Source organism: Ochotona curzoniae, unplaced genomic scaffold (genome assembly GCF_017591425.1).
Source record: "Ochotona curzoniae isolate NIBS_2020 unplaced genomic scaffold, NIBS_Ocur_1.0 contig_4501, whole genome shotgun sequence".
In the NCBI taxonomy this organism is placed as follows: Eukaryota; Metazoa; Chordata; class Mammalia; order Lagomorpha; family Ochotonidae; genus Ochotona; species Ochotona curzoniae.
This window is the reverse complement of record NW_024466307.1, coordinates 5,374,776-5,398,450: the sequence shown is the minus strand read 5'-3', so window position 1 is coordinate 5,398,450 and position 23,675 is coordinate 5,374,776. Positions and strand designations below refer to the sequence as shown.

The 23,675-nt window shown below is 44.9% G+C and overlaps 1 protein-coding gene across 4 annotated transcripts; it reads left to right on the top strand.

Moving 5' to 3' along the window:
- CCNH (cyclin H) lies at positions 1-22,880 on the top strand. 4 transcript variants are annotated; one of them, XM_040986016.1, is made up of 9 exons: positions 1-163; positions 1,688-1,810; positions 3,952-4,025; positions 5,128-5,158; positions 7,673-7,836; positions 18,369-18,439; positions 20,679-20,790; positions 22,253-22,313; positions 22,787-22,880. In XM_040986016.1, the coding sequence occupies exons 1-9, from the start codon at positions 47-49 to the stop codon at positions 22,823-22,825; spliced, it is 792 nt and encodes a 263-aa protein (XP_040841950.1). In that variant the 5' UTR covers positions 1-46; the 3' UTR covers positions 22,826-22,880. The 4 variants fall into 4 exon arrangements, with proteins under 4 accessions (XP_040841950.1, XP_040841949.1, XP_040841948.1 ...); XM_040986015.1 differs by having other exon boundaries at positions 4,948-5,158; positions 7,781-7,836; XM_040986014.1 differs by having other exon boundaries at positions 4,948-5,158; positions 22,791-22,880.
- Positions 22,881-23,675: the final 795 nt, after the last annotated feature.

The following is a 23,675-nucleotide window of genomic DNA, read 5'->3' as shown; positions in this document are numbered from 1 at the left end:
GTCCGCGGAGTCGGGGGGTCCACGGGAGCGCGTGCGGTGCCTCGCCATGTACCACAACAGCAGCCAGAGGCGGCACTGGACCTTCGCCAGCGAGGAGCAGCTGGCCCGCCTGCGGGCCGACGCCAACCGCAAGTTCAAGTGCAAAGTGGTGGCGAACGGCAAGGTGAGGCGTCCCGAGCGCGGGCGGCGGCCACAACCTCCGGCTCCGCGGCGCGGACGAGCCGGCCACCTTCCCCGGCCGTGCCCGAGGCGGACAGCGGCGTCCCCGCCGTCGAGGCCGAGGGGCTCGCAGGGGCAGCTCGGGGAGGACGGCGTGCGGGACCGGGGCGTGGGGCTCGCGGCGGGGAAAGGGCGATGCGGGCAGCCCGCGGGGCGCAGGCGGCCGAGAACGCGCCCGGAGCGGGGTGTGTGCCCCACGGCTGGGAGGACCAGGGACTTGGAGATGGGAGTCGTGCGAAGGTTTCAACGGGGAAATGAACTTTATCGGGGTTCGGGTCTCTAAGGAACTCCCCCGGCCAGTTGGAGGTTGAGTGGGTCGGACGAGGGAGACCGGCAGGAGGCCTTTGGCCAGACCTGTGTCTTGGCCCAGGGATAGCCAAACCTGTGGTCGTTGAGCGGCCCCAGCCGCTTCAGTCCCCCACAGCTCCACCACCTGTAGGCACGCTCGGCTCTCACGAGGGCTCGTCCTGACCCACGTCTGTCTCCGACCGTGGCGTTCGCAGCTCCATTAACGTCCGTCATTAACGTGAATTGCTAAAACCTGGCAACTGCTTTCCGTCTCAGCTGTGTTAACGTGGCTGGCCACCTGAGATGCTGGAAATTGTCCAGCCGTTAAAACAGTGTGTGCTTGCTTTTTTAAAATCTTAAAAATAATGACACCGGTGCTGTGGGCTTATGTATACAATCGCGTAGTCATTTCTCCCTTCACGCAGGGCGACTGGGATTCTGAGTAATCGCAGTCACCACTTTATACTTTCTTGAAGCTGTTTAGTTTATGATGAACAAGTCTAAAGAGAAAATGAGGCCTAGGGTATTTGCCTTTGTTGGAGATATAAACTGTAGGGAGCAATTTAAAGATCGTCATGGAGACCCTGTCACCCTGGACCCGGAGTCATTCCACCTGTCCATGGATCAGATAATCCGGCATCACCTGAGAATCACATCCCCCAACTCCCAGCCCACTTGTCAATTATCCTCAGGCTTTCACCTGCAGGCACCAATCCCCTGGCACCTCTTTCACTGCCTCCCAATGCCGCCCCCTGCGCCCTGCGGGCTCACATGAACGTGAAGATCCGCAGGTGCCTCTATCTGGCCTTCCCCTCGCTGCCTTAGCGCCACATCAGTCCTGTCCTGCCCCGCTGGAAGTGCCTCCATGTTCCCCTTTCCCTCGCTGTACCCACCCACCCACCCCTCCCCCACCCCTCCCCCACCCCCCGTCCTGCTGGAATAACCCTCCTAAAGCGCCTGGTTGTGTCTGGTGTTTTCGGCTCAAGGTAGAAGAGCGAGGCTGCAGGAATTAACTGCGCGTGTAATAACGTAAGGACTCCAACTTCTTAAATAACTAACATAAACTAAGTTTCGTTTTGCCACAGGAGGCTTTTCCTTGGTTTATTTTGTGTTTTTGTGGCATAGAAGGCTTTAACAGGTGTTTAGTTCACTGAACCTGTGTTGTAATTTCGATCCAAAGGTTCTCCCAAATGATCCAGTCTTTCTTGAACCTCCTGAAGAAATGACACTCTGCAAATACTATGAGAAAAGATTATTGGAATTCTGTTCCGTGTTTAAGCCAGCCATGCCAAGGTCCGTTGTGGTAAGTTCTGGTGTGCTGGAGTTTAATGTCCTTTTATTGACTTTGAAAATCTGAGCTTTTCTAAATTCATAGCTAAACTCTGACCACTCTCAGCGATTTTGCCTTGAATTGTATTAGTTTGTGCTGTTCCCACTCAGATTTCAGAGTCAGAAGGTCTTAAGATGTGCTGTGATGGCTTATTTCACAGCAAAATTTTAAAAACTGCTTCCAGTTCTTTCGTAGTGGTCAGTAGCGCTGGAGCAGGCCGATGCGGCCTGGGCGCAGTGCAGGTGTGAGACATCAGCTGGAATCGGAGTCCCCAGCTGAAGGCCACGCACACGATTTTCTGTAAAGCTTCATTTAATTGAAAGCGAGGAAGAGATCTTCATGCATTGGTTCCCTTGGCTGGAGTTGGGAGCTGGGAACTCTACCCAGGTCTCCCACATGGGCAGCAGAGTTCCAGATAATTGGCCATCCTCTGCTGCTTTACCAGGCGCATTAGTAGGAAGCCGATGGAAAGCAGAGAAGCTAGGAGCTGGCTGGTACTCCTAAACGGCATGGCAGCTTGCGAGCCATCGCTTGCCGCGCCGCCGGCCCCTATATGGTCTCTTGAAAAAATTGATGAGTACAAGCACTGGACAGTTGGCTTTGGCGTTGGGAGTTGTCTCATGGTGTTTCAGGTGTCTGATTTTGAGGACCCAGCTTTTGTTGATAATGTACAAGGATAAAGACAAATAGATAGCTGAAGGTTCAAAGCTGAAAGATAAAGGCTGATGCTGGCTTAGTGGATAAAACCACCACCTGCGGCACCAGCACCCTGTATGGGTGGTCATTGGGAGTGCAGGCTGCTGCCCCTGCATTGCTGAGAGTTTGGGCAAAGCAACCGAAGGCCTAAGTGCTTGAGGCCCGCCACCCGCATGAGAGCCCCCGGTGCAGCTCCCCCGGCCCGGCCTGGGTCACCGCGGCAGGCAGGCGGAAGATGGATCTCTTTGCCCTCTTTTCTCTGTTAACTGTTTCCAGGAAGTACATAAACCTTACCTTTAAAAAGCTGAAAGATAAAGGAGAAAAACCAGAGTAGAAGTAGAGGGGATGTGGAAATGGAAAAGAGCTGTGCTTGTTACTCATTTGTTGTGAAGATCAAATGCGAAAGTCCTAAGTTTTAAAGTTATACTGAGTGATTTCATGTCCCACTGTAGAATAACTCTCTCTGTAATTAAAGATTGAAGTGTATCGAGACAGGGCTAAAGGCGTTTACAGTGTTGGCTTGCTAGACCTTCGTCAAGGAGAGCCAGGATCGGGGAGTTTAGGAAAAGTTGATTTCATTCTGTCTCCGTGTTTGGTTCCATTTCATTATGAGAAAACTGCAAATGAAGTAGTTGCTTTAAGCGATCTTTTCGGATGAAACAGTGAAGTCCCCGAGTGAGCAACTTTGTAGAATTTATACAGCACGTATATTTATGACTGAATTTTGTTTTGTATTAAGTGACAAAACTAGATTTTGTTTTCAACTAAAATGGTTTTTTTTCATTGTGAAATAAGCGGGTAATTCACTGTACTTACTGAATAGTTTACTGGTTGCGAGTATGGACTGGTCATAGTGAATCCGGCACTGTGCGTTCTTTCATGTTGTGAGCTTGGTCGGTTTGCCGTGTGAGCACTCAGGTCTCCGCTCTGGCGAGGTGATGGCTAGCCAGGCTGCGGTGAGGGTTGGACCAGGGTGATGGTCCTGTGATGGGCACGGAGCTGGCATTCACTGCACGGGGGTGCAGATCCGTGGCTTGACGGCAGTGCTGAGGGTTAGGTGACACACCGGAGTGCGTTTATGGAGAAAACATTACCACAGGCACGGTCGTTCTGTTCATGTGTTTGTACAAGATTGGTACATTTGCATTTTTGTTTTTCTAATTTAGGAAAATTTTGTTAGTTTGAAGTATAAATATACCCAAGTGCATTTGCAATGCAATAGCCACAGGAAAGCTTGCTGTGGGCACCAGGAAGGAGCAGCGGACCAGGCTGTTGGCTCCGGTGCTGTCGCAGTTCATCGCAGGTTCTGATTAAAGAATCAACAAGTTTGGGTATTTGTACAAAGAACTTTTTTAAAGAAACATGCAGCATATGTGTAATAGTATCATAATATGTGTTTTTTTGTTTGTTTACCCCAGGGAACAGCTTGTATGTATTTCAAGCGTTTTTATCTTAATAACTCAGTAATGGAATATCATCCCCGGACAATTATGTGAGTTGAGTTTAATTCTCTCATTAAGGACTTTAATGCTGTTTGTGGGGGAGGGTGTGTGTGAGAGCTGGCCCTCTGTGGATCTGCATTCTCTCTTCTACTCAGAACCCAAGATCCTTGCTTACCTCTGACTCCTGTCAGACTGATGACATCCACACTTGATCCTGCCCGAGTTGAGATGCCTTTTTCTCAAACTGGCTGTTTCTCGCTGGTGCCACCTTCACCCTCCCAGCTTCTCTGAGGTCAGGTGCGCTGGCTCTGCCACTCACCGACTTCCCAGGTTGTATGACGTCATTGCTGTCAGAGGAGCGAAGGTCTGCGTGTCCCGGCTCTGCACGTGCCGTGTGTCATCAGACTTGCCGTCGGTCACTGTCCCTATTCCCAGCAGTCAGGATTAGGCTCTGGTTCTTACTTCCGATATGGATTTTCTAGTAGCTTTTCTTCCTAGTTTCCCACTGTAAACCTCAGACAGGGACCAGGTGAGTTTGCCGGCCCCGCCTAATCAGGACCCCCTCTGTTCCATTGGAGAGCCCTCACTGAGAACCTCGCCCAGCGTTCTTAGGCCCTGCCCTTGCCTGCCCTGTGGTGCAGTGTGTGTGCACGCCCCAGTGCAGAGCCCTCATCCCCTCCGTTTGTTCCGCTGCGTGGAGGGGGATGGAGCGGCGAGACGGCCCTTGGGCTGAGGTTGAGTGCTGGGAAATGTATTGGGTCTTTTCCTCATTTTATTGTTTGTTGAATGTTTCCTAACAGATGAAAGTTTTGAACTGGTTTTTAAAAGATTTCCTGCTGTGTCTAGAATGGTTGCTCGTGAGCATCATGCTGTTTTAGAAAGTGTTTTTAGATACAAAATATTTAGATAGTTCCTGCTACGTGTCCATGTGGCTTCACTCACCCTCGTCTCCCCTTATTTTGTTCCCTTTAGGCTCACTTGCGTGTTCCTGGCCTGCAAAGTGGATGAATTCAATGTATCCAGTGCCCAGTTTGTTGGAAACCTGCGGGAGAGTCCTCTCGGGCAGGAGAAGGCACTGGAGCAGATTCTGGAATATGAGCTGCTGCTCATACAGCAGCTGAACTTCCATCTTATTGTCCACAATCCTTACAGGCCATTTGAGGGCTTCCTCATTGACCTAAAGGTAAGCATGCTGGTGAAGGTGAACTATCAGAATGTGCCCCTTTGCTGCCAACTCACTCCACAATGCCAAGGCCACACTTTGTTGTTGTTGTTGTTGTTTTAAGATTTATTCATTTTTATTGGAAAGTCAGACTTAACAAAAAGATCTGCTATCTGCTAGTTCACTCCCCACATGACTGCAGTGACCAGGGCTGAATTCATTAGGAGCCAGGAGCTTCCTCCAGGTCTCGCATGGGGGTGCAGGGCCCCAACGCTTTGGGCTGTCCTCGACTGCCTTCCCAGGCCACAGGCAGAGAGCTGAATGGGAATTGGAACAGCTGCAGCACAAACTGGTGCCCATATGGGGTCCCAGTGCATGCAAGACAGGGACTTTAGCCACTAGGCTACCGCATCAGGCCCCAAATCCAAGTTGATGGCCTGTAATGTTGGATTGTGGATGCAGCGCGTGACTCTTGCCTGGACCTCTGGATTTCACACTCAGGACATCAGAATCACCTGGAGAACTTGCCGACGCAGTTCTGAATGGGGTTTGCAGAGTTGCTGATAAAGTGACCTGCAATTCTAACTCGGCCACCGGGGTATGCTTTTAAGCAGTCAAGGTTACTCCTGTAGTGTGAGTTATCCTGTCCCAAAATATAAGCAAGCATCACACATGTAAGTAAAGCAAGGGCGACCTGCCGTGCTTGGTCCTGAGAAGCTGGGTGGTCTGAGGAAACGGTCAGAGTTGTTCACAGTGAAGTGCAGAGCAAGGGGAGGCATTTGCGGAAGGTGAGCGTCCTGGGCAGAGAGACCTTCCTGGCCAGAGGGTCCCGTCAGGAAGGCATGGTGCTCCCGAGTTCCCAGCCCTAGTCTAGGGATCCCGGGCGACAAGGCACAAGGGCTGCCACTCGTGGCAGGCAGAGTCCAGGCTGCAGAGACGGTGCTGCAAGATCTGAGCAGAGGAGGCCTGTTCAGGGTTAGCAGATGGCCTGCTGGGCTTTACAGCTTTATAAATCTTGATGGCAAACTCATGGCTCAGCCTGCCGATACAGTAATTGCACATAATGTGAATTTGTGCAAAGAGAAGGTTGCCCACTTGTGATGCAGTGAATTCACACTTACCTAAGTGGTACCTCGTGTGTGTAAGATTGTTACAGGCAAGCACACAGTAGGCTTACCCAGGGTCAGGTCAGAGTGTCCTCTGCCTCTGTGGCCTGGAGGGAGCTCTGGCTGCAGCGCCCCCTCTGGAGGTTTGGGAGCACTGCCTTAGCTGGCCTCTGGTTAGCCTTACAATCACTTGGCTTCAACAACTTCTGTGTTGTAGGAAAAAAACATGAAGTGGTTGAAGTGGATGGGGGAACTGTTAGAAATATGGGGAAAGGAGACTTAATTTTTTTTTTTGCTTTGGTTTTGTTTGATAGAAGAGAGCAATGTGTATTTAAATGTTCAAGCAGGAAGCTAGTCAAGTAAAAAACAGAAAATGTATAGTTTAGGTTTCCTGCGGAGTAAGGGGGGCTGGAGTTGGAGAACGGGCCTTAGACGGAAGAGTGACTGCTTGTAATGGAGGGGAGAGCTGAAAGTGTTGGAGGACACCAAGGATTTGGTCATGGCAGGAAGCCACATTTTTTTGTTTTCTGAGAGAGGTGGAGACGGTGAAGATGTTTTCCATAGTCGCGGAGACTTGGACGTCCACATTTTGTAAACAGTATCGTCGCTTGGCATGTTAGATGATGGGTAACGTCACGTGGCTTTTTCTGACTGCCCCCAGAAATCAGTGCGGTTGCAAAGTAAGGGGCTTGCTTAGATGAAGTGTTGGCAGCATCTTGGGGCAGAGAATTCAGTGAGAAGGTGAGGCCAGGAGGCCCTGGGGAGAGGGGAGCTGACGGATGACTCCCGAAGAGCAGGCTCGGCAAAGGGCCTTTGTGTTCAGAGTGTGTGAATTTGTCAAGTCAGAGGGTAAGCCTTGGGGGATAATGGAACTGCAGGGTTGGTTGTGAAGTTTGTTTAATCAAAGCAAGATTCCTTTCCATTTACCTCTTTACAAAGGTAAACTTTTCCATAGAATTTTCTTGAAACAGTGCGGTTCCGAGTGTGACCTTACACCTGAGTGAGCCGTCCGCCTGGGAATGCCCCGTGTCACCTGAGTGCCTCTCCTGCCCTGCTCTGGCGGAGAGGTGCCTGGAGACGGGGTCCTGCGAGCAGCATGTCATATGCCAGGAGCTTCACTTAGGTTGTCTTTGAGCATCTATTTTTGTTGTGGTCTGTGTTCAGAAAAATTTGAAAGTCATGAGTTAAAGGATAACATTGAAGAGGACAGATTAAACATTCGTAACTTAATGATTGCAATTTTGCTACATTGTGATCATGTCTACAAACTCATATTGTAAGATCATTTCTTGGTGGGACACAGCAAGAGGAGTTAACATTTATGGGAATGTTCTGTGGTAAGCACTTCCTGGCTAATGTAAATATTGTTGACCGTTTGTCAATCCACTAAATTCCCAGACGTGGTAATATCTGAGAATTCTGTTTCCAGACTCGCTACCCCATGGTGGAGAATCCGGAAATGCTGAGGAAAACAGCTGACGACTTCCTGAACAGGATCGCACTGACAGACGCCTACCTCCTGTACACGCCGTCGCAGATCGCCCTCACTGCCATCTTGTCCAGTGCCTCCCGGGCTGGAATCGCCATGGAAAGGTATTCACCTGTGTTTAGGTCAGGTCATGCATTCTCAGTTTTTAAGAAAATGAAATTGTTTTAATGTGAAAAATTTAACACATCAAACTTGTGTGTATTCATGGAGCTTTTGTGTAGTGTCTGCTGGGGTAAACGTATCCTTTCACACGTTTAACATTTTATAGTGGGAAGATCTAGAAATCCTGTGTTGCGATTTTGTTTCTTTAGTAGAGAAAAAATACACCCTCCCACAGGCCAGAGTAAAAAGAACTGGAAGAAAATTAGTATTTACATGGTAAAAATTGTCCTCCTCCTGTGCAGTAGAATCCAAGAAGTTCTCACCTGTCTGCCGATGTCGGTAGTGCCGTAAATCGGCATTTCCCACTTCCTCCTCCCTCGTCTCCCCAGCATCTGGCAGCCACAGTTGTATTTCTTCTGTGAGATCATCTGTTTTTAGACACATGTTTTTGGTTCATTTTACTTGACATAATGACCTCCACTTCCTTCATGTTGCAAATTAAAAGTTCATTCCTTTGGGGGGCTGTATAGTATTCCATTGGTATATGTGTCACCTTTTTAACCTGTTCATCGGTGGCCGGGCATTCAAATTGATTCCATTTCCTGGCTGTTGTAATAGTTGTGTGGTGAATGTGGGGCTGCAACTGTCTAACAGCCGGAGTTTGTTTCCCTTGGACATATTCCCAGAACTGGGGTCGTTGGGTAACGTGGTGGTAACGCGGTGGTACTGTCTTAGTTGTTTTGGAGCCTTCGTCCTGTTTCCCACAATAGCTGTATTGATTTACATTCCCATCCGCAGTTCCCTTTTCTCCACACCCTTGCCATCACTTGCTACCCTTTGTCCTTGGTAACAGCTGATCTAATTGGCTGTCTCGTTGTGGTTTCTATTTGTGTTTCTCTGGTGAGTGATTGTTTTTCATATATCTGTTGGCCATTTGTATGTTTTCCTTTGAGAAACATCTGTTTAAAACTGTTACTCATTTTGTAATTGTATTTTTTTTCTTTAGGTGTTTTAGTTTTTGGTATAGCTTGGATTAGCTCCTTGTCAGTTGTATGGCTTGTAAACATTTTTTGTTCTGTAGACTGTCTCATTGTTTGCCTTGCAAAAGCTCCTTGTTTTGATGAAATCCCATTTGTATATTTCCTGTACTTTTGGGGTCAGATCTGTAAAACCCTTGCCTAATGGTCTGTGATGTTTTATACTAATAGTCTGAAAGCTTCAGGTATGTATAGGTCTTAATTCATATTGACTTGATTTTTTATATGGTAAAAGACAGGCTTTCCATTATATTCTTGAGCATATGGAAATACTCAGCTCTCCCAAGTGTTAGAGTTTACATGAGTCAGATTCATGTTGGCTGGCATTGTTTACTGATGGTTGGAATTAGATTCTTGGTGATAAGTGGAACTCAATATGTAATATCAAGAGAACAAAATATTTAGAAAAGCAAAAATGTAATATTAGTTTGTTACATTTTGGGTGCCATAAAACTGTCTAAACTAATAAATAACAGGAATAGTAACGGAATGGTGAGAAGACAGTGTTTAAAGTAGGGAATTCTGGGCTGTCAAGTTGAATGCCTAATGTAGAAGCTGACAGAGAACTGTACAAGATTAAATGTTTTTGTCTTTTTTATTTTGTTTTTTGTTTTCAACGTGTGAACACGTTGTTGAGTGAAATACCATTTATTGTTTATAAGGATAGCCCCGTGATAAAGCTGGCCTTGAAGGAAAGTTGACTGGGGTGAGGGGACCATGCAGAGTTGATAGTATAACGCTGGACCCCCAGAAAGCGCTAGATCCTACATGATGTTACAGGTGAAGACACAGAAATATTAGGGATGCAGTTGCGCACGTATACTCACACTTCTTGCTTACTGAGAGAGCCTGAAGGGAACTGCAGCTAGAGGTAATGTGCATCCCTGTGCCCGGATCTTGATTTCTCACGCTGTTCTCCAGTGAAGTGATCTGGAAGTTCTTGGAGAAATCATTGTGTGTGACAGTCTGGTTGGTAGAATTATGGCCTGTCAAAATCTGTCCATATCTGAATTTCCAAAATCTTTAAGTCATATTAAGTGGCAAAGGAGAATTAAGGTACCAGGTGGAATTAAGGTTGCTAACTAGCAGATCCTAATTTAGGACAGTATTCCTGGATTTTCCGCATGGGCCCATTATCATCACAAGGTCCTGTACGTGTAGAGGAGATGAACATTCAGTGCTGTGGGAGCACGAGGGGGCCAGCCCACATTGCCAGCTTGGAAAATGGAAGAGTGGAGCACTGTACCAAACATGCTTAGCAGATGCTAGAGTGTGTAAAAAAAATATATATAGATATATATAACCTCTCCTGAAAGCTACCAGAAGGGATTCAGTCATTTGTTCCTATAACTTGATTTTAGCAATAACGTGAGACTTATAATTCTGATCTCCAGGTAAAAAATTTGTTAACAGCACCATTTGTAGAAAGACCATCCTTTTAAAACACGCTCCAGTTGTTTGTAGATTTACTCTTAGGGTTAGGTTCCTTTACTTTGGTCTGTAGTTCTGTTTTTTCCCCAGTAGCATGCTAATTTGATTACTGTAACTTTCTAATAGATATTATTCTATATATTTATTATTCCACGTGTTTAACATTCCATTAAATGACAGTATCAACCAATGGTAAATAGAAATTAATGGCAACAAAGAACAGAAAAACAGAAAATTTAAAAGCCTAAGTTCCTCAGATGTGTAAACAAAAGCTTTACCCAATCACATGATCCCAGAGTGTCAGTCTTATACCTCTAGATTAGGTTTGTTTGTATTCTGTGAGTTAGTTACCACATTCCTGAAAACGCAGGATATTGTGTTTTTGGATCTAACTGACTTTACTAAACATAATGATTTCCAGTTGCATCCATTTAGTTGCAGAAGACAGTTTCATTTTTATATGACTGAGTAGTATTCCATAGTGCGCATGTACCACATTGTTGATCCACTCATCTGTTGATCTGCATCTGGGTTGACTGAGTCACGCTCCTGGGAATTTGCCCAATGGAAATGAAGTCAGCATGAGAGGGTTATCTGGACGCTCATGTTAGCATAGACATGTGGAGGTTCTGTCTCAGATATCTCAGGAATCGGTCTTTCTCATTAGTTTACATTTCCACCAGCATTGGATTTGAGTACCTTCCCTCTCATCCTTGCCAGCATTTATTGTAATTTGATTTTTAGATGATAGCAATTCTGTGTGGGGTAAGGTGAGACCTCATTGTGGTTTAAAATGCATTTCTCTTATAGCTAGTAAACCTGAGCATTTTTTCATGTATCTGTTGGCCATTTGAATTTCATCCTCTAAGAAATGACTGTTCATGTCTTGTGCCCATTTCTTAAATGGACTGTGTGTTTTGTGGATGTTGAATTTCTCGAACTCCTTATAGATCATGGTTAGTAATCCTCTATTTTAGAGTTTACAGATAATCTCTGTTGCGTGCCTTTTCACTTTGCAGAAGCTTCTTAAATTGATGTATGACATTTGTTTATTTTTGTTTTCATTACTGATGTTTTTGAGGTTGTTTCCGAGGGACCTTTGCCTATAGCTATGTCTTGTAGAATTACTCTGGTATTTTCCTCAAGTAATTTGATATCGGGTCATCTACCTGGATTCTTGATCCATTTAGAGTTGATTTTGTAAAAGGTGGAGGTGAGGGCCTTGTATCACACTTGGTGTATATCCAATTTGTCCAGCACTGCCCTTCAGGATTGGTTTAGATTTTCTTGCCAAATTAGCTGGCTGTAGCTGTGTGTGTTCATTCTGGGGTTTCTGTTATGTTCCATTGGCTTTCAGATCTGTTTTTGTGCCAATACTGGGCTGTTTTGATTACACCTGACCCATAGTGTGTCTTGACATTTGGCATTGTGATGCTTCTGGCTTCGTTTTTGTTGTTTTAAGGTTGCTGTAGTTGTTTAAGGTCTCTTGTTTCCATATGAATTTTGGCAACACTTTTTCTAAATCTGATAATAGGTGTTTTGATTGGGATCATGTTGAATCTGTAAATTGCTCTCACTAATGTAACATTTTGATGATCTGTCAATCCATGATCATGACAGGTTTTCCATGTTTTGGGGTCGTATTCTGTTTCTTCATGTTTTGTAATTTTGACCATAGAAATTCCTCACAGCCTTGATTACAGCTATTCCAGGGCACTTAAAATTTTTTGTAACTATCACGAGAGGGACTGACCTGTCAGGGTCTTGCTCAGCTGTGAGGTTTGTGTATGCAAGAGAGATTTTGTGAGTTGACTATACCCTGCAACTTTACCAAACTCGTAGGAATTCCAGTAGTCAGAGTGCTTTGGTTCCTCTGTTTAGAGGGTACTAGGACGTGCCAGGAGAGCCAGCTTGCCTTTCTCCTTTCCCATGTGTATCCCTCTGATGTCTCTCTGGTCTAACTGGCTAGAACTCCCCGGGCTTTATTGAATAGCAGCAATGAGAGTGGCCATCCTCACCTGGTTCTGGATCTTGGTGGAAATGCCTCCAGCCTTTCCTCATTCGACATGATGTTGTGGGTTTTTCATGTAGTGCCTTGACTGTTGAGGAATGTTGCTTCTATACCCAGATTGCTTAAGTTTTTTTTCATGCAAGGATGTTGGATTTTATCGGATGATTTCTGTGTTTACTGAGGTAATGTTTTCATTGTTAGCTTATTAATGTATCATAGTCTTGTGTGTGTTGAACCATCCCTGCATTTAAGGGATAAATTCCCACTGGGTGCAGGGGAAAGCCCCTTCTCATTGTCGGGTTCAATTAGGTACATTTTGGTGAGGATTTTTGTATCTGTTAATCAGGGACAGCATCATTCTCTTGTATCTTTCTGGTTTTGGAATTATGCTGATGCTTCACTCAAGGTTTGGGAGCATCCCTTACTTTCAGAAATGCTAAAAACAGTTTCTGAAGACTTGGGAATTAGGTCTTGAAAATGCAGTAGGATTCAGCGTGAAGCCACTCAGCCCTGGGTCTGTGTTGTTTCTGCTTTGAAGGATCTTTAGGACCAATTCAGTGTCCTAGTCCTTGGTCTGCTGAGGGTTTCTGTGTCCTCTAACTTAATTTAGGTAGGTGGTGTATGTGGAGAAGTCCACTTCTTCCAGTGTGTGGGTGTGGCTGTTCCTAGTAGTTCCTCAAGCTTCTTTATTTGCAGTGTCTGTTGTTTGCCTTTCAGCTCGGATTTACTGATTCAGTTCTTCTGCCTCTTTTTCTTTCCTTTGGTTATTTGGGCTAATGTATCATTTTGTTTTAAGCAGCTCTTCAACTCACTAAACTTATGTGTCATTTTTTGTTTGTTTCAAAAAAACTTTTATTCTGATTTTCATTCTTTCTACTACCTTTGGGTCCGGTTTGCTGCTGTTTCGGCTGCTTTAGGCGAACTGCCCGCTTGCTGCCTTCCTGCTGCCTGGATGCAGGCAGTGATGCTAGGGACCTCGTCCAGGCCTGTATCCTATAGGTTTTGATAGTTTGTGCTTGCATCCTCATTTGTTTCCAGGAATTTTTGTGGTTTCTCTTGAGATTTCTTCTATGACCCACTGTTCATTCAGTAGTGTTTTTCAGTCTCTGTGTTTGCATGCTCTCTGGAGTTGACTTGCTTATTACCAGCTCCATTCCATGATGGCTAAAAACAATACATGGTATTATCTCAGTTATGTTTAAATGTGCTGAGGATTGACCTTCAGAAGGTTCCATGAACTGAGACAAGGTCTGTCTGCATCTGGGGGATTGAATGTCCTGGGGATACCAAGTTCACTTGACCCATAGCATTTATTTGGTCAGTTATTTCTTTGTTAACTCTATTTCTAGACAGTCTGTTTATTGGTAAAAGAGGGCTGTTGAAATCGCCCATTATAGCATTGGAATCCATTTCTCCCTTTAGATGTGTTAGCTACAGTTTTAAATAACCCGATTCTCTTGTGTTGGATACATATACATTCACAGTAGTTACTACTTTTTTAACGAATCCCTTGATCATTATGTGAATATTTCTTCATCTCTTAATAGTTGATTTAATGATGGTACAGTGCATTTTGTCTGCAATTAGAGTGGCTGCACTTGCTTGGTTTTGTTTTCTGCTGTCATACCAATATCCTTTTTCATCCATTCTCCTTGAACCGGTGTGTGTCTTTGCATGTTTCTTGTAGACAGCAAACAGCTGAGTCATATTCTGTCATCCTTTCAGATGGCCCATATCTTTTGGAAAGTTCACACCATTTACATATTGTTGAAAGCAAATGACAGTCCTGTTTTTTTCATATGTAATTGTAGGAGGACATTGTGAGCCTGGAAGGTCAGCGAGCACAGGTTTGCAGTTCATTGGACAGTATTTGCATGACAATAACCAAATGGCTACCTTTGGTATAAACAGCATGTAAATGAGAACACCTGGTGTAATATACAAAACAAAAGGAATTCCAATCAAGAGAGGGAAACAGTACGGACTCTCAGTGTATAAAGTCTGATGCCCCTAATAAACTTTGGCTTTGGCCATCAGTCAGGGTCCACGCGCGTTACTATCGGCTCTGTGCACCAAGTCCGTCGCTGCGGGACGGCGACATGTAATACCATTGTTTGCTTTGGGTTTCCTTTTGCCTTTTCTAAGAGATTTTCTACCGTCTCATTCATTGATGATGGTGATTGTCATTTTCTGTTTGTGTGTAGTAATACATCCTTAAGCACCATGAAGGGCTGGGTGGATCGTGGCCAATTCTTTCAATGTATGTCTGTAAGATTTTTATTTTGGCTTCATATGAAATTGAGATCCTCACTGGATGTAGCCCTCTGCTTGGCAGTTACTTCTGAGTGTTGGACTGTGTGTGTGTGTTCTCCTAGCCGCTAGGGCTTCTGATGAGAAGTCAGCTGTGACTGCAGAGCCTCCTCTTCTCATATGACATTTTAGTGTCGTGTCTTTGTGCACTGTAACTGGAAGGCTGCATCTGATGTGCCGTGGTGAAGCTGGTTTGTGCTCTTGCCTGTCCCAGTTCTTTGATTCCTGTAGTTCCACTTTTCTGTTAAGAAGTTTTCAGTTACGATTTCACTGAATAGGCTTTCTGATCCAATCTCTTAAGAATTCTTAAAATGCACATTTGTTGCTTGATGATATCATGTAATTGTTGGACACTTCTTTTGGTTTTACTCAGTTTTGGGGTTTTTGTTGTTGTTGTTGTTGGTTGTTTTTTGTTTTTTTTTTTTTTTTGTCTGAGAATTTTCCCAAGAATTGTCTTCTACCCCAGAATTTCTTCTGCCTCGCCAGTTCTGTCATAAAGCCTGCCTTCTCCATTTTGAAGGCATATTCTTTATTTGTAATGATTCAGTTTGATGGAAGAGCTTTGCATGTCTTGAATTCCTGCATCTGCTTCTTGCTTTTGAGTAATCTTTCATTTTTTGAATTCAGGCATCTCATCAATCTGTCTTTATATTCTAATGCGGTGTTTTCATTTGAGGGAATCATATTGTCTCCCTTATTCATGTTTTTTTGTGTGTGTGTGTGTTTATTTTTGGTCATTTCTGCCAGCACCACTTATTCCTCTTAGAGCTTTTATTTTTGAGCTTGTCTTTGAGACTTTGTGGGATCACTGTTCTTTGCAAGTAGAAATGGGAAGAAGCTGTAGGCAGCATGTGTGGTCTGTGCTCAGGAGTGGGGTGAGAGTTGGGGTCACCCAGGTTGGGTGTGGTGGATCTCTGGTTTTTATGTTTGGCAAAGATTTACTTATTTTAATTTGAAAGGCAGATTTGTAGAGAAAAGCAAAGAGAAAGACCTTTCATCTGCTGGTTGACTCGCCAAAAGGCCCCATGGCTGGAGCTGAACCTGTCAGGAGCTAGGAGCTTCTTCTGGGTCTCCCGTGTAAGCACAGTCTCAAGGACCTGGGCATCCTCCACTACTATCCCAGGCCACAGGCCGGGAGCTGGATAGGAAGTGGAGCAGTGGAGCCGGCGCCCATAGGAGATGTGGTGCTTGCAAGCCATTGCTGTGGCTGCCCTAAGGATCCCAGTGGCCTGCTGTGAGCATGCTCAGTCAGGACCAAGGACTCTGCCAGAGGTTCTTTCTGCAGGTGCTGGCCTGGGGCAGGAACTTAGGAATGTGCTCAGGGGTGGATTCTGTCAGGCCGGTCCTAAGATCTGAAGCAGCAGTGTGATTCTGTGTGCCAGGGATGAGGGGGGACGGATCGAGGCATCTCCTCAGCGACTCAGGGCGGCCAGCACTGGGTGTGTCACACCTGGGGCCCAGAGTCCTCAGGGACCTGCTGGCCCACAAGAGCTTGGGTGCTGCCTGCCGCAGCAAGTCTCCCTATAGCACAGATCCCTGCCTGATCTTGGAGCGAGTCCAGAGGGTGTCACTGGCTCTGGAGGAGGAGACTTGGGGAGTGCCTACCACTTGGCACTGTGTGTGCAGGGTAGTGGTCCCTAGAGCTTCTACTCAGCTACCAGCTTGGCTGAAATTACTAAAAATGAAGCGGATGCTGCTGGGCCAAGGGGATACATAGGATTAATGTAGAATAGTTCCTCTTGGCAAAGTGTATGTTGGAAAGTTTCCTGAACTGCTGAGCAGCTGTTTGCCTTACAGTAGTTGTTCCCTGCTTAGAGTGTCTGACACAGGATATTCAGCAAAGATGTGTTGAGTCAATAATGCTTCAGGGACTGTCCAATGGAATTGCGTGCAATGGAGCCATAAAATAATATAGTTAATACATAGGTGTTCACAAAGAACCAAATCCTTAAATTCACTTGATCCTTAGAACAGTATCTTTATATGGATCAAATATTAATTTGCCCGTACTACTGTTACCATACATAACTGAAGCACAGGCTTACAGCAAGTAAAACCAATATTTTTTTTTCTTTATTGAATTTTTCCATTTGTGACCATTGAACCTCTGTTTGATTTTGTTGCTAGATATGGCTTAATATAAGAGGGATAAAATTTTCTAAACCCAAACTGTTTTGTGGGCTTATAATTCTTATCTCCATAATTTCAAAATGTGTAAAGTAATAGTAGATAGGAACAGATGTTTAATTTTTATTACAGTTAATAGGAATATTGATATGTTTCCTTGTTGGCGACTGCGTGGGCAGTAATAGTTCACATTTTGGAACAGATGTAGCAGGATGCTTTCCTAAGACAATTATTAATGTCGCCGCATGTCTGCATCTCAGATGAGGAAATGGGCACTTGTATTTTATTTCTGGTGTAGCTCTTTACCGATACAGCTCACTAATTTTATAAAAATATATGCTTAATTCTGAAGTGATGTATACTTCCATTTATTTGTCCAGAAACTGTTGAGTGTACCGTTTGTGCTGCTGTACCTGGGCTGAGTTGCAGAATGAACAGGTGCGGGTGGTTGGCCCAGTGCGCAGGGCGTGGGTTAGGAGGCTCATGGCACGCCCAAGCACTTTCCTTGGACCCAGCTGTGCTCTCGCATCCTTCCTGCTGGTGCCCATGCTGAGAGGCGGCCCTCTGGGCAGACTGAGGAGCTCCAGTCGTGGTGGCCTTCAGGGACGGCAGCAGGCTGAAGCCCTCTGCTCCATGTCTCTGTGCGCTTTGCCTTCTCTCGGAATGCACAGGATGTAAAACTCCTGTCCTTGTCTGGGAGCCAGCCACGTAAAGGATCTCGGGCTGCGGTGCGGAGCCTCGCTTCCTGGGGGAGCATCCTTCTGCAGCTCCTCTGCCCAGAACGTGGGCTGATGGGGTGCGGTCTTTTGGGGTGTGTGTAGGTGCACAATGTCTTGCAGGAGAGTTTGAGTTGTGTAGTTACAGTGACAGGAAGCATACTTGGGTTGATTTCTTCTTAGAACTTGAGTTATAATACTAGCAACACAAAATTGTAATCTGGGCTAATTGCAAATTAAATAGACTTTTGTGGCATTCTCAGACTATAAGGTGTCTTGGCTTTTTTTTCCTTCCTCTGGAGAAATGCTTCCTAGTTTTTCCTTTGCAGCTGGCTGTGGGGGTGTAGGAGTGTTGTGTTTGCATTGACTGCTGGTTTCAAAAAGGGAAAACCTTTTGGAAATGTGGCTGGTTGTTATCTAGATGTTTTATTGTTACTTTGTTCTTGTGGGTTTGAACTTTCTCATCTTTTGATAATCTTGCCTGTTGATTTTTTAAAAAAACAAATATTAAAACTCTAACTCATTACTGAGTTGTTAATTCAGAAGACTTCACAAAGGTAAGACTCTGGTCGGCCAGTTCTTAGGAAAAAAAACTTGAAAGGATTTGTAATGGAAACACATTATAGTATCGACTGTTACTGGTGTTAAACTGTTATTCCTGTGAAAACTTAGAAAATTTAAATAATTTGACTCTAAACAGTAAATATCTTCTAATGTAAGGTTGGATCCTTAACATTGTCAAGGTTGTAGAGTATACTTCAGTGGGTTTCATAGACTTTTGAAACTGAATTCATTTTAGAATTGCCACTGAAGTAAACATAGAGGAAAATCATTTCCGATGTCGTATTTTCTCAGTATGCTCTGTGTTTTCAAAAGAATAAAACCATTCCTTTCTTGGTCAGTTACTTATCAGAGAGTCTGATGCTGAGAGAAAACAGAACTTGCTTGTCCCAGTTACTGGATATAATGAAAAGTAAGTAAAACAACATTTTTCCAAATGAATTTTTTAAATACCATTTTGGTATTTTCTCTAACATGCTAATTTCTTTGTTTCCTCTCACTCACTGTATGCTGGAAGCAGGAAAGACATGAATGCATTTGTGGAGAAGAGGTAGCAGGCGCAGAGGCGGCGGCTGCTCATGCGGGTTGTGTGTGTGTGTGTGTGTGTGTGTGTGTGTGTGTGTGTGTAATAGGCACGAACACAATCTAAAGGGAGCTAAGGATAGTGTTTAAAAGTGGAAATTCACTTTTATAAACTAGTTGGAATAACTGTACTATAGTCCTATTTAGTGGATGCCCCAAATTTCTCCAGTGTTGGTCTGGAGACCTGCTGGCCGTCAGCCTGGGGTGGTGCTGGCTGCCGCTGGCTTCTTGGGGGGCAGGAACCCCACGGGGACTGCTGACAGATGGGAACACGCTCCTACTAACCCCTAGAACAGGAATGTTCCTCTATGGCAAGCCAACCAGAGTGCAGGAATTTTTGCAGAACACTTAAGGGTGTGGAGATGGGAACAGCCAGCCCTGATTACTGCAGTGATGGCTAAATGCACGGGTCCTGAGAAAGAGGAGACTCAACAGTGCTGGGGTTCTGCCCACGACTCCAGGAGGGGCCCCCAAGGCCTTGTCGCTGGCTCAGTGCGACGTTGTAAGCTGCAGAATGTCGGGGACTACATCAGGTGCTTTATCCACCCTCTTGGGGATAGTATTTATGGCTGCGCCAGGAAACAAGTCCGGCCCGGTTTATTATCTTGGGGGCTGGCATTGAGGAACAGCTCTGAAAGTTGATGTGAAGTCCAGCTGGATGTGCCAGCCTTTTCCATCCTGCCCCTGGCCGTGCCCCTATCCTGCTCATAGCTGCCAGGCCGTCCTCTCTGTAAGGTTAAAGGTCCTGTGTTGTGTTTTCAAACATTCTTAAGTTTGAAATGTAATTAAAGTATGAGTGAATCAAGAGTGAATTTAAGGTTGATCTGCATTACAGTACCTAGGTATACATTTTTGTGTTTTCTATTTTAAAAGTTATGTGCTTCGGGACAGTTATTTCTTGGTTCTGGTGGCGGTCCTTGATCCTGCGCCTTGAGTCTTTGAACCTTGATTCGTGCTTTGAGTCCATGGCTGTAGGTCTCCAGTTAAACCACTAGGGGGTTCACTGTGAAAGCGAAATTTGATTTGGCCGTAACTGACATGACCATAGAATTTAGTAGGTCGAAGGTGCCCACAAAATGCTTTATCATATTCCTGTTACTGCTTACACCGTTATTAATCTTACTGTCTCAGAACCTTTGTTTTACTTGGCATTTTGATACAAAAGAATTACTGTTCATAAAATATTTAGTGATATTCATAATTTTTTAGAACACAGGTATTACTCTAAGGTGTTAAGTTACAGATGTTGATTCTGTTGAAAACATTGCTTTGTTTACAATATTAGCAAAGTCTGTAGTGTGGTTATTCAGTTGGGACACTGGCTAATCAGCCCAGATCTTCCATCCTTCCGCTCGGGGATCTGTTGAAAACATTTTTAAGTTTATTTTCATCTATTTAAAAGGCAGAGGGAACAGGAGAATGAGAGAAAGATCTTGTACCCACCGTTTCACTCCCACAAATATTTACAGCAGCTGAGATTGATGACCCTGGGCGCCATCTGTGTCGCCCGTAGGGGTGGCAGGAGCCAGCGCCACAGGAAAGCTGGGTCAGAAGTGAAGGTGCCAGGATTTGAAGCAGCATTGCTGTTTGGGATGTGGGCACCCCAACTGGCAAGTTAACCCACTGCACCATGGCACCCAACTTATCTGCTAGCAAATGTTCAGATATTTCTTGGTTTACTGTAGTTGTGGAACAAGATAGGCTAAAGGATGCTTAAAGTTCTGGTGAGCTGGTTTAATGTAGAGAAGCACAGTCTTCACAATTCCTGTGCATTTTCTCCAAGGAATCCTTTCAGGGCGTATTCACATCTGCTTTGGAAACGAGAAATAGACTCACTGCCTGCCCTCTGTGAGAGGGTTATGAATGTGGTTGGGGTAAAGGATAAAAGCATATTCTCTAAGTCATTTGAAGTTTTTAAATATTTAAAGCCTCAAAACTACAAAAAAAAGTGATCATGCTAAAATTTCAGTTAAATAGAACATTTTAAGCCATTTCCTTTCTCCTATGATAAGTTGGGAAATTATTAGTCAGCAATTATTCAAATTAAACCCTTTGTTGCCTCCATATAGGCATGAGAAACTTAGTGAAAAAGTATGAGCCGCCTAGACCCGAGGAGGTGGCGGTTCTGAAACAGAAGCTGGAACGCTGCCACTCAGCCGAGCTGGCACTCAACGTGGCGATGTAAGTGACGATTTCTCACTCCCTGAGTGCGGCTCGTCCTGGGGGGGCAGCATCTGTCCCACGTGGCTAACAGGATGACACCCGCGTGAGCCGTGTGGGTGTCCTCAGGCGCTTCTGGGCACGCGTGTCCTGTGGCCCTTTGTGCGGGCGTAGGAGTCGGATTTCCCTAGGGAACCCTCAGCCCTGCCCTGCCCTTTTCACCTTTGGTCTCATTGCGGGTCTTGGGTTTGTGAAGAACTAGTGCAGTGGTAAGTACTGTTTCGCTACAGTAGGAAATTCAACATATTCAAACTCTTTACTGATGATTAGTAAGGAAACAGATTTTCTCTTGTAATTGGACCAACCTAAATGTTTCTGAATGAAATTGTCCAAGCTGTCTGAAGGGCTTTTAAAAAATGATTACTAACATATATTTTTATAAGATACAGTAAAAATGAATTCCCAGATAGAAAAATGAAAATCAGAAGACATGCAGAAACATGGGGCCAAATCTTACTAATTCAGCACCCTTGAAGTCACTCTGTCGGCCTGCTGGCGTTTCCGTGGTGTGCTTGCACCGCAGTGCTTCATGCACCAACACGAGCATCACTCAGGACAAACTATTTGTCTCTCTTAATATTATTTTTCATAAGAACTGCATTAAATGCCTGTGTGATGTGCAGGTTCCTTCTGACCAGCAGGTTTCCGGTGCGCACCCGGAGCCCGTGTCATTGTTGACCCACGTTTTCTGAGCGTGAAGGAAAGCTTGCGCGCTTCACTTTATATCCTCGTCTACATTTCGTGTTAGCAGTGATTGCTGACACTGACGCTCAAGTCCTAATTCCTCTATCCTGGTTACTTAGAACCCTCACCGATTTACTCGCATGCTTTGCTTGATGTGTAGTGCTTGATAGTCTAAATATTCAACTTCTTAAATGTGAGTCATTTTCCTTTTTGGTGGAGAATATTTGGCCTTATGCTTTTATGTTAATGTGTTTAAATCAGTCAATATTTGTTTTAGGTTTGTGAAAACAGAATTATTGTAAATGCCATGTATAGAACAAGATTTATAAATATTAACTTTCATCTTGGCTATTAATTTACTATTCTTTGATCATTCAAAGGAACTAGAAATACAAAGACTAAACTCGTATGTATAGTCATTTTTTGCTTATTAATCATTAGTGTTTGTTAAATGCCAGAATGCTTTATTTTTTTAATTTACCTGAAAGTTAGAGAAACAGAGTCCTGATGTATTGGTTCACTCCCCGGTGTCAGGACCTTGGAGCGGGGCACCATGCCCTGGTCTCCTACGCGGTGTGGGGCTTCAGTCCTCGAGTCAGCCAGCCCCACTGCCTCGATGGCTCCTGTCACCCTCCTGTGAGTTGTTCCTGTCTGTCCAGGCCATGCATGTGATGCACAGAGCCTTGTCAGTTTTCTTCACAACCACTGCATGACTCCTCATTGCTGGCGTTCATTCCAGGAAGAAGAGAAAAGGCTATGAAGACGATGATTATGTTGCAAAGAAAGCCAGACAGGAGGAGGTATGTCTGTTTTCTGGGGATTTATTGCTCTAAACGCACAGACATTCTGTAGGTGTGGCCTCTTGAAGTCTTCATTTATTGCATGCTTTTTAATGTACATTGTGCATTAGTAAAGGGATTTTTCTCTGGAAAGTATTAATAGTTGGTAAGAATCCTTTCTGAGTATATAGAAGCAAGCAGGCCTACACACAAGTGCCAGTTTTGCTTTATTTTATTCCTCGAAGATTGTCCCAGCCCCCTCCCCTTTGAAAACAGCTGGCAGGTTGAGACGAATGCACGCGGGCGGGTCAGGCTGTGTTCCTCAGTGAACAGCAGATGAGGACATGTCAGGGCTCTGTAAGGTGCAACTACTGCCAATCTTCCTGGTTTATTTCTCTTTAATCAGCATGGGTGATGAGAATTCCCCTAAGGGAGGCCCGGGGCCGGCAGTCCTGGATATGCACCGATGTTAACTACCGCATTTTCCCCCCTAGGAAGACTGGACTGACGACGACCTAGTAGATTCCATCTAAACCTTTCCAAGTTAATTAGTCAGTGCTTAAAGTAGGAAGCATTTGGCTCTTTATTGGGTGTTCTCACACCATACTTTTAAAATATTTTCTAAGTTATTTAAATTGTTTACTCTTTTTGGCAGCCATGTGTAAAATAAAAGAATAAAATAAGCTCAGAATGATACAAAGTTTGGATATTCTTGCCCCCACCATAACTAATTTAGTGTTTCTGTGGTAGGCGAACTAACTGTAATTAATCTGCCTTGATTTCATACAAAATGTAACAATCACACATTTCCTTTTGGGAAAAGGCACCACAGGAAAATGAGTCATTTTAGCAATGTTGAGGAATGTGGCGCCTGGTGGGAAGGTGGATGGGGCCTCCGGCTGCTGTGCCGGCATCTCGGTGTGCATGGCTCCTGAGGAGCGCAGCGCCCTTCCAGGGCACGAGGAGCTGACCTGCTGTCCTCAGTTACTGCGAGCATTTCTGAGTGAGTTTTTAAAAACTTCTGATTAGCTGTCTAAGAATCCTAAGTTGCTGTAAATTAGTAGATATTAGCAAGTGGTATACTTTATTAATTACCTATAAGCAAATCCGTGTAAATAAGTCATACTAGGAATTTTGAGTTTAATCATTAGACGTTCAAGTGGAAATGAGCTGGTGTTAGCACAGACCATGGCAGTCAACTCCTTGCCCGAGTCACGACCGCCTCTGTCACTGTGTGACCTTGGTACATCACTGACTCTCCTGTGGGCGCGTTGCCCAGCTGGCAGATAGGGGAAATGATGGTGCCACTCCCGCAGAACCGGGGAGCGTAGTGCGTGCGCCGACCAAGCACTGGATGCGTGCTAGCTGCTAGCCAGGAGCAGA

Excerpts from the sequence above, each read along its gene's own strand:
- CCNH (XM_040986013.1), top strand. The coding sequence starts at position 47 with ATGTACCACAACAGCAGCCAGAGGCGGCACTGGACCTTCGCCAGCGAG. Across the intron at positions 4,026-4,947 it reads TATCATCCCCGGACAATTAT|GCTCACTTGCGTGTTCCTGG; the intron begins GTGAGTTGAGTT and ends TGTTCCCTTTAG. Across the intron at positions 7,837-18,368 it reads GCTGGAATCGCCATGGAAAG|TTACTTATCAGAGAGTCTGA; the intron begins GTATTCACCTGT and ends TTTCTTGGTCAG.